General features: G+C 37.6%; 2 protein-coding genes across 4 annotated transcripts; one reads left to right on the plus strand and one right to left on the minus strand.

The window, feature by feature from the left end:
* Positions 1 to 857: 857 nt before the first annotated feature.
* Positions 858 to 7,513, minus strand: smg9 (SMG9 nonsense mediated mRNA decay factor). Of its 2 annotated transcripts, none has more exons than XM_007559544.2 (14): positions 7,331 to 7,513; positions 5,494 to 5,645; positions 5,330 to 5,404; positions 4,950 to 5,184; positions 4,187 to 4,284; positions 3,951 to 4,063; positions 2,993 to 3,104; positions 2,796 to 2,891; positions 2,573 to 2,658; positions 2,290 to 2,396; positions 2,079 to 2,186; positions 1,736 to 1,861; positions 1,506 to 1,650; positions 858 to 1,169 (listed from the first exon to the last, which is right to left on the minus strand). In XM_007559544.2, exons 2-14 carry the CDS (start codon positions 5,635 to 5,637, stop codon positions 1,091 to 1,093), a joined length of 1,524 nt encoding a protein of 507 aa, XP_007559606.1. In that variant the 5' UTR covers positions 5,638 to 5,645; positions 7,331 to 7,513; the 3' UTR covers positions 858 to 1,090. The 2 variants fall into 2 exon arrangements, with proteins under 2 accessions (XP_007559606.1, XP_016530546.1); XM_016675060.1 differs by having other exon boundaries at positions 5,494 to 5,630; positions 7,331 to 7,510.
* On the plus strand, positions 5,865 to 10,220 carry LOC103143128 (zinc finger protein 616). 2 transcript variants are annotated; one of them, XM_007559546.2, is made up of 2 exons: positions 5,865 to 6,103; positions 8,256 to 10,220. In XM_007559546.2, exon 2 carries the CDS (start codon positions 8,688 to 8,690, stop codon positions 9,846 to 9,848), a length of 1,161 nt encoding a protein of 386 aa, XP_007559608.1. In that variant the 5' UTR covers positions 5,865 to 6,103; positions 8,256 to 8,687; the 3' UTR covers positions 9,849 to 10,220. The 2 variants fall into 2 exon arrangements, with proteins under 2 accessions (XP_007559608.1, XP_007559607.1); XM_007559545.2 differs by lacking the exon at positions 5,865 to 6,103 and adding an exon at positions 6,145 to 6,642.
* Positions 10,221 to 10,471: the final 251 nt, after the last annotated feature.

Below are 10,471 nucleotides of genomic sequence, written 5' to 3' on the forward strand. Positions count from 1 at the left end.
CATTCTCTCTTGTGTATCTCTTTAGGCGGCTGCCTTTGTTTGGCAGTTTCGAGTGCTTCAGGTATGGGCATCTGGCTGTACTTCTTGGGTACTGATCTTTTCATTGCACCCCTTAGGAGCTCTGACAGCTGGCTCACTTCCCTCCTTGTTATCTTGATATATATATATATATATATATATATATACACACACACACTGTATTTATCCTAACAAAATAGGAAGGGAAGTTGGTAGTAAACATCAGTCCAGCAGCTTCTGCAACACGCTTAAAAACAAAAATGTGAGGACTGGTTGCTATGGTAACCACTAACTCAAGAGCAGCATACAGAACTTAATACATCAATAAAAAATATCTGGAGAAACAGCTTATTAAATAAAATAAGAAGAAATAAACAGATTTTGACAAACTTCATCTTTATAATATTAAAATAAAACCTTGCTATTTATATATATGTAGCTCAGTCCCTGTAACGTTTTGATAGTTTAAACAAGTCCTTTTTTGACCACTAAAATATAAGCTGTGATATGTTCAAATTCAGATATTTTCTATCCTTTTGTGCCACTTATTAAAAAAGTAAGGATATCTCTAAAAACATTTAAGGTTGTACAGATGATTGTGTCAATCATAGACAAGGCACAATAAATTAAGCTTAAATAAAACTGAACTACACAAACAATCACTGTCATTACACCTGAGAAAACAAAAAATACATTAATTTTACATTTGAATTTTTAAAAGCCATCAAGCGTGTACGTACACCTGAAGACTATTTACAATTCACCGTAGATTTAGTCAACATTACAGTAAGCATAATAACGTAACAGTCTTCTATTGTAATAAACAGACACATTAAATCAGTTTAATTCAACATTTTTTTTTATTTTGTGTTTTTCTTGAAATAGAATTTACAAATAGTTTTTACCACAGACACTGCTCCACAAGTATTGTCTTCTAACATTCTCCCTCCTCCACCACTGTGCTGAGTGGAGCAAGTTAAACTGTACAGTGCATCATTTGAGTGAATGAGTCCCTCTCTTCAGATGCCTCTTCAGATAATATCAATATAAAATTATCCTGAAGATCAAAAATTTAGCAGAGGAGGCGGCTGTACTCTGAGAGGGCCGATGACTTTTTAACACCATCCCAGATACGTGCAGCGTAGTGAAACCTGGAAAGAAAAACATCAAAATAAAGATTGTGGAAATTAGATTTTTTTAAAAAGATGAGGATACAAAGCTCTGCAAGTCCATGCTGACACTTAATGTGGTTACATTTGCAACTGTACTGAAATTATTAAAGTTTAACAGATGCAGTAAAGAATACTCAGTTTTTGAGAGACTATAACGCTTATTAAAATCCAAACCTACTGGGAAATACTTTACACCTTGAAAACAATGTGCTTTTTTGAGATTCCTCTGCTTTTACATTGTGGTATAGGGAAAAAAAAAATCTGTGATGATTAAAGTAGAAAAACACAAACACTGAAACAGTGTGAGATATTTACCAGTTTTTCTCAGTGAGAATGGTGTGGGACAGCTGGCAGCGAGGCATGGCCAGGATCTGACTGCGGAGCTTGGAGACCATGGTGGAAAAGGTGGGGTGACCTCTGTAACCCGGCAGCAGAGAGAACAGCGGATACGTTCCTGCTCCTAAAAACAGTGGGAAAAAGAAATTAAATCAGTGACAGAAGACAAAGTGTTCCCTTTCTGATATAAATGTGTTTTTTTAACCAACCTGTTTTGTTCAAGTTATCCTCTCCATCATTTTCTTGGGCCGGAAGCAGAAACACGTTGACTTCAGTATCAAGGTATTCCTGTTCCAGTCCAGGAAAAATGTTGCAATCCAACATAGACAATGTACCTGTGAAGAACACCAAATATTGGTTGAGAAATTACCTAACTTTATGCTTTTTATCTTGAAGCATATGTGACGTTGAATCTCATATTGCAACAACTGCTTTACTCTTAAAGACTCAACCGCTATATATTATCAATAGCTTCAGCTTAAACTGGATATTTCAGAATACTTTGCTTTTAGAAGCAAACATTTTTAGAAAAGTATTTGTAGAGTTTTTCACCTTTGTATTTAAGATGAGAATATGCCATCAATTTGTCCACCACCGTATGCATGTTCTTAACGTTTCTCGGACAGAAATCCTCTCGTCTGGACTTATTCTGGAGAAAGACTGGACGAAGCGGGGTGGGGGGAGTAGCGACATTCTTATTTTCAAGATGAATAAATATGGTTGATATGGAACAGTGCCTCTGTGGCTCCAGAAGAACACCCACCAATATGAGGATAGTACTCTGCACCATCGTCGCTGCCGGAGGAGCCGGTGCTGTCATGACTTGCAGATGGGGTGGAAGGCTTCAACATCTCAGCAGTCTGCAGAAACCTACCAACAAGCAACATTACACAACATCCATTGTACAGAATCATGACTCAAAAGACATAAATTACATACTTTGCATTGCTTTAGAAAGGGGTGTTCTGGCTGTAATCGGAATCACTCTGTCTTGTATTTTCTTGTAAGCTTAAGCAATCAAAAAGAACACAAAAACAAGTGCTTACCTGTACAGGTTTATGTCAGTAAACCAATCTTGAACCACTATAACTACATGGCACACAGTAAACAGGAAGGCGGCGATCTGAAGAGACTGTTGGCAGATTTAAAAGGAATAAATGAGTCAGCCTGTTTGTGTGACTTTCATTCAAGAATGAATTAAAGGGTTTGAGGTAAAGATTCATACTGCATACTCTATAGCCTACTGCCCTCTGCAGGACAGATACAAACCTGCATTTCCACATATGTGTGAGGAAGGTTGTACTCTGGGGGCAGCTTTCTGTCGTTGTTGATAACATGGTCAAGTATAAACGGGCTGAGAATAGGCTAAAAAAAACAAAAAAAGAAGTGATGCATTTACAAAAAATAAAGCTCCTACTCAGTTCTTCTGAATCCTCAATTAGAGTGCGTGCAAACAAACATCTTACTTGTGTATCCAAAAAGATGACCCTCTCCTGAGTGATGAAGAAATCTATACCTGTGCTCTGATTGCCTCCCCTTTCCTTAATTTCTTGACTCTGGGGTCTAAAGACATAACTCCTGCACAGAAGAAAATATTATTCCACCAACAGTGCACAACTATTTTTATGTAATAAGTAGAAGGGACATTGTATTTATAAAGAATATATTTTTTTTTTATTTTTTATATTTTGCAGACTTGAAACACATAGACTACAGACACTGTATGTCAAAGTGCATCATGAGGCCAATGTAGTTCTTGCCACCGTCCACCTATTGCTGTCTAGCAGCGAACTGAAAAAAAGGTTGTTACACTTTTACCTTTGTTACAAAAACACAGATATTTTTTGGTTGGAAATATTTCTGCTTATGAACAAGTGACAGTCATAGTGTTAAACCTGCCACATTAAATATTCATTTGTGATGCTTTAGACTTAGTTTTATGGGAAAACTAATTTCAGGAGAGTTTAACCAGAAATAAAATTCTTATATTTCTGATACAATACATACTTCACAGTCTTATGCTGAGATGATGTTGAGAAAAGAGTCTGGTTTTAGTCTTGCATATCAGTTTAGATAAACTGAGATTCCATAATGCAGGTTCAATTTTTTCAAAATGCATTGCACCAGACGTTTTACACACAAGCACGAGTACTTAAACTCCCTATTAATCTAGAGCTACACTGTACAAAGTGACAAAATAGAGTTAAACATATGTACAGTTAATGATAATCCAGAATTAAAATCAAGAGTAAAACATTAGTCATTATGCATCTAATGGAGGTGGATTTCACTATAACTATCATTTAGCTTATATAAAAGTATAAGTTAATGATTCATTCATTTGATAAGTTAAATTACATCAAATGAATGAAATTGAGAACAGTGTAAGGTTTGTCTTATTCTAGGTGCTAACACCAAGCTTACCTTTGATCTTCCTCGGGTGTGTTGGCAGATAGCAGTGACATAATGGTTGATTTCCCAGTTCCCTGCAGGCCAATGACTCCCACCACCAACATGTCCGTCTGGTCCCTCAGATACTGCAGCACATCACAACAAAACACAACTTTCTCTCAGTTCATTCTGCACACTTTAAATCAAACCTTTTCATTAACCCACGACTACACGTTGATAAGTTAAACGTAGTAAAAAAGAAACGTTACCTCCATGGCACTGTCACACCAATTCATCTGATCATCCACCAGCTTAATACTGTGCTTCATTTTCTCTGGATGGAGGAGTTTAGACTGACCGACCATGGCTGAAAATCACAAACAAAGAAGTAATTTCCCCTTCTATTACACAACATTCAGCTGGGTTTAGTTTAAGATTATATTCATACAATAACAATAAATACATAACTAGAAGGTGTAGTGGAGTAATAGGAAGCCATTGTCACAACTGCTTGTCAATAGCTGTGACAAGGATCCTTTTGATTGCTTCAATGAAAGGACTGCATTCAAAGGAAGAGCAATTTGGAGTTCAGCCATTGAGGTTGGAGGCTGAAAATTTGGTTACAGTGCAAGGCTCTCTGAAATGCTCAGTAAATCAGGTATCAAATATTTTAAACTGCAAATCGGAAAACTACCATTTAAATAGATTGAATGCTAGCCAAAAGGGATGCCTCAACAAATAACCAGGTCCATGGTGATCAAAGTCTATAGCTGCCCATGAGTACTGTAAAAAAGTGGTTATGCAACTAAATATCAGTTAAGAAATCTTGAAACTTTTTTTTCTAAGTTTATACAGTAAATGTTTAAGTATTAAATAAATAAATATACAGACACTGCTAGTTTAATAGCTTTATATTCTGTTTTCCTCACTTTCTGTAGAGTGAAGACCTTTTTTTTGGAGATAAAATAAATTATAGGGATTTTTAAACACCACTGAAACAGAAAATAAGGTTTTAAAGCTATATTGACTTACGGTCTACAGCATTGCCAGATGCAGAAGCCCCCATTCCTCGGTTTTGGATCTGATAAACAGGTTGTGTGGGTCTCTGACCTTCCCTTTCTACCTTGGAAGGTCCAGGACCAGAGGATTGAGCTGCTGCCTCAGGAGGTGTCCCTGGCTTCCCTCCATCATCCCTGGCTTTCATTAGCATTATGGGCTTTTCCAGGAGTGGAGCTCCACTAACAGGTGCATTCTGTGATGGTTTGGCCTTAGAAAAATACCCCAAAGCAAAAACGTTATAAGAAATGATCACGTGGTATTAGGGTAAGAAACCCTAATAGCCTTGTCATAGACACAAGGCTATGCCACAAGGCTTTTCTAAAAAGCAGCTAAATAAAAACAAACTGACCTACCCTTTCACTTGGAGGCTTTGCAAGAATAATGGGTGTTTTTTGGATGAGGGGGCCTGGTGGATCCTCACTTCCATCCTGACCACAAATTTGCACACATACATATGTTAACAGTTTATCTTATAAACAGGACGTGGCTCCTACTTTAAAGTGTGTGTTGGTATTACCCTTCGTTCTCTCGGCTGGTATTCCCGATCGCGGCTAGGGCCAGACAGATTTTGTCCAGGGGGTCCATCTCTCTCTCCCCGGCGTCGCCTCCTTCTCCTCCCTTGTCCGTACATCCCGGGCTGGCTGTGACCGGACTCTGACATATTAGCAGCTGTCAAATATACAATATCTAACGGTAGGAAATCAGTTAAACAAATTACTAAATAGTTTCAATCAATGTCGATGTGTATAGCCCACTTGTAAACAAATGTAGCTAGCACTTCCGGGTGGTATGCTCGTTTATCAATCTTATGCTCACCGTGACAGTACGCAGGGGCGGTAATAGTTAAGAACTATATAACTCCGCTCGCGTGTAAATCGCTTTGCAATTAAACAAACAGCCTTTTCCGTTTACCAAACAAGCTCGTACTAAAATGTGCATTTTATAATTAGTTCCGCTCACTATGAGTCGCGACACATCGGTTTTGTTTAGATATGTTCTTAGTGTTCTCCTCTTGCTAATATTTATATGAATATATATATACTCGTTATTTTATTTATAACGTTTGTTAATAGACTTGCTTCTGTATTTGCATCAACCGCTGGTTCTACAAAGAATTTACTCACGGGGTAAGTACAAATACTTTTCTCCATTTTCGGATTTTCATTTGGAAATACTTTTGAAACCTTGTACCTTTCCCTTCCACTTCAAAGTAATGCACTATTTTAATTGTTGGCCTATCACACAAATCTCAACAAAATACATTAAAACATATTAAAGTCATGTGACAAAACTGTAAATTTTAATGGCGGTCGAATATATTGTCAAGTCAGATTTCAAGTAGAATCGCTACTCTGAACATAATTATGCATTGCGATAGTTGTACACTCTCCTCTTCCGGTCTACACAGGATGTGGGTGGAACCGGTATGTTCTCGGACGCCATCAAGAAATTCCCCCCAGTTTGAAAATATCTGAGTTTTTTTTTAATATATATTTATTATCCGTTTTGATGTGAAGTTCAATACTTATAATATTACTTAAACCACAGCTTCTGACCCACGCCATAAACGTAATTTTTCAAAGTGTGAAATGTTTTGTTATTTAAATCTATCTCATGTGAGGAATTATATTTTCTGTGCTCACCCTTGACCAAGAGAAAACCGTTGGTAAGTATACAGTACCTGTGCAAGTAGTTAGATATACTGCTAATTTACCTAGCAACATTGCTGTAAATAGAAATACTTTTTAACATTCGGTTTAGTATTTACACGTGGCTGAGGGAAAATTATGAACAATTAATGTTGACATTGTACGTGTTGGTCTTTTTAGGATTATTTAATAATTTGTAAATCGATAGATACCAGATATCAGATTCTTAGGAGCCAAGGTGTATCACTTTAAAAGCATATGGACAGAAAGTGTGAAAAATCCGTATTAAGTAGACGCTAACCACGCCGTAAGGCTACACACATATGAAAAGTTAACTCGTAAATGGTAACTTTTAATGTTTAAACCAAACTTAGCTTGGACATGAACAAAACTGTTCCTTATAAGTGGATAAAATTAGATTCATAATGGTGAAAATGTACTCTTACGTATTACATATTAAGAACGTGAGAAAGTGAGACGTGTTCAAATGCTATTTAGCAAAATAAAGAAAAATGATACGAACATAAAGAGTGATATATTTAAACCATTTACTCCCGTTCATTTAGATAATTATTTACAACAAATGAAAACCAAAATTTCAGAAAATTGGAATATTATGTAAGACCAATAATACATTTAAAAAAAATATATATGTTATCAAATAATTTGTGTTATGGCCTCCTTTCATAGTCATCAATTTCATACTGCATCAATATAGCATGGCTTTTCAGGTTACTTTAATAGCAGCTCTTAGCTTGTCTGATGACTTTCATCTTCCTCCTAATAATGGCACCTAGTTAAGGTAAGTTTGCTAGCCAATCATGCATTATAATTCCCTGGTTTTTAAATAATTGGTACTTTTAGGGGTGTGAGAAGGTACCAAGTGCTGTTGGGAAATAAAATCAGCATCTTTATAAAGCTCTAGATGAAATGTAAATTTTTCTTGTAGATGGCTGAAAGGACTTTGGTAGACACAATGAACTAAGATCCACAGATCTTTGCCCCCAAATCATCATCATTTTGTTTACAAAAACTTTAACATTCATGTTACTTGTTTCAATGTTTTGATTATTTATTTTGGATATTTAAAATGTCCACCAGTTTTAGTGTTTATTGATCTTTGCAAATGAGTTTTTGCAATATTATGCCATTGCCATCATATTACTTGAAAATGGTCTCAAAACAACAATTTTATCGTTTATTGCGATAACTCCTGGGATGATTTATCGTCCAGCAAAATTAGTTATTTTGACATGCTTCTGCTTGGATGCAGCACATTGTGAATAGTCAGACTCTTTAGCAATAACTTTACCATACTTCCCAAGGCTGTCAGTGGCAGGTGGCTGGAGGTCTTACACAAAGTTGTTCAGAGATTGTCATAATATCACTCTTCTGTAGTTCTTTGCACATTTAAAAAAAATAATTTGGGTTTTAATTTCACTTCATTGAAATTAACAGAAATAATTGAAATATATTGTTCTGTGTGCAATAAATGTGTATAATATTTTTAAAAGCTATTACTTAGATAAAATAATTTTTCCGTTATGTAATTTTTGAGGTACAGATGTGTATGTTAGACATGTTCAAATTCTAATTAGAACTGATGAAACCTTCTCTACTTAATTTCCAGGGAGCCAGAGGCTGCCCTGGGCAGCTCCGTGTGTCTGATGCCGCTGATGAGCAGTGGGTAAATCTACATATTCCCAGGTGAATCGTGAACAGTCAGACACCAAATGTTTGGCAAGTGGCTAAACAAATCTACAGCTTGATGTTGCACTTTCAGAACTGCAAAATCCAAAGCCTCTGCCAGGTCTGGAGAAATGTTTTCATTGCTTGAAGGCTCACACCATGCCACTGGATAATGCAGCCATATGACTGTTGTCCCATCAATCTTTTTCTACCTACTGAAAACTTTGGGGGCATGCAAAGAGCCACACTGCAGCCTTTTCCTTATTTCTAAATTGTGTTCTCTTATGGTGGAGCATTTCTAGTCATATTATTGTGCAACAAAGCACAAAATCTGATCGCTATTGCTCAGTATCAAACCTTAAGTACTTATTAAATGTTGGAGATGTATCCCAAGACATCTGAGTACACTGTGGAATACGAAGTGGGTGAAGATGATGAGGAGACTGTCACCCAAAGTGACTCTGATGAGAAGACGTCCGATTCTTGTGAAACCTCTGAAAACTCTGATTCTGAGGAAACTGCTCTACCTCCCCCCATCAAAAATGGAGAAACCTGCAGCAAGTGCGGTCGGGGACCTTTCAGGTCGGTGAAGCGCCATTTGCTTTACTGCCGTGGGGTGAAGGACAAGTTTCAGTGTGTTTTGTGCAAGCACTACTTTTTTACTGAGGACGCTCTACAGGAACATCACATGCCTCTGTATTTGTGTCACAGCTGTGGTCAGGTTCTCCCCACCAAGAACTCATTCAGCCGCCACCCGTGTCCCAGGGGAGTCAAATCCACTTTGGTGCTCTTCTGCTCCGAGTCGATGCCGAAAGCATGCAAAATATGCAAATCCTTCTTCTCATCTGATAAAGCTTTGTCAATCCATCTGACCAACGTTCACTCATCTGAAATCAGCACCAAACAGTACATCGTTGCTGATTCATCTTTGTTGGCAGGAGCCACGAGCGTCCAAACCCAGGCTGCTAAGAGGAATCTATGTGTTGGTCAGGCTCATGTAGATCCCGCCACCCCGACTCCAGACGCTCAGGGCTCCGAGGCAGTAGCTTCTTCAACGCTCTCCATTCTAGCCCTGTTTGAGAACGAGAGCCAAGAGTGGGCTCTGATGAAGCGGATGAACACAGGATGGCGCTCTAAAACGCCCTGCCGCTGCAGGCAGTGTGGCGCCGTCTTCCGACAACCTTCCTTCGCCATCAGCCACCGCTACCTCCATCGAGGCCAGCGCTCCTACCTCTGCCAGTGTGGCCGTGCATTCAGGCACCAGCTGCACCTCCTGCGACACTGCGTTCAGCACGCTGAGGCCTTGAACTACATCTGCGTCGGCTGCGGTGACACTTTCTCTGGAGCAAAACTTCTAACGCGCCACATAAACGGTAAACCATGGAGAGGAAATCAACGTGGACGGACAGTGAAAGAAAGTGAGAATAAAAAGTGCAGGATGCCCTTGATGTGTGACTGTGGACTGGTGTTTTTAAGGCCTTCGGCCTACATATGGCACCAACTTAAAAACAGAACTAAAAGGAAGAACCTTTGAAGAAGTGCAAGGTCTGTGCATGTTTTGGTTTATTTAGAAACCAGTGATGAAAAACCAAAAACCTATAGCATTTTTGATTTTCAATTGAAGATGCAAAAATCTTTAATAAAAATAACAGTTGTCTATTTGATTTTCAATTGAAGATGCAAAAGTCTTTAATAAAAATAACAGTTGTCTATTTGATTTTCAATTGAAAATACTAAATCCGTTTTTGTTCATTATTTTCTCCAAATTTAGAATATAAAATCTTCAGGCTACAGAAATTAAAATAGGAGCCTGATTTCTCTACTGTTCTGACACACTTTGAAACACAATGCCACGTAGGTTTGGATTTTGTTTCCCGTTTATAATAAACACTCTCTATAAACTCCACATTTTCGGTTTCTTTTGTTATCTTTGTCTAATATTTACACTTGTTTAACGCATTTATGCATGAGGAAAGATGCAGCATACTTTCTATTCACTTTTCTTCACATCCAAATAGTTCAAAGTAAACTGATTTAAATTAAGTTCCCCAGTAAAACACTTGGTAACTTTTTTGTTTTTATTTTTTGTTATTTAAGTATTTCAATAACACATCCAGTTTATCCATTAGTAATAATTAATACTGAAGAAAAGCAGGT

This window comes from Poecilia formosa, unplaced genomic scaffold, assembly GCF_000485575.1.
Source record: "Poecilia formosa unplaced genomic scaffold, Poecilia_formosa-5.1.2 Scaffold105, whole genome shotgun sequence".
NCBI classification, from domain to species: domain Eukaryota; kingdom Metazoa; phylum Chordata; class Actinopteri; order Cyprinodontiformes; family Poeciliidae; genus Poecilia; species Poecilia formosa.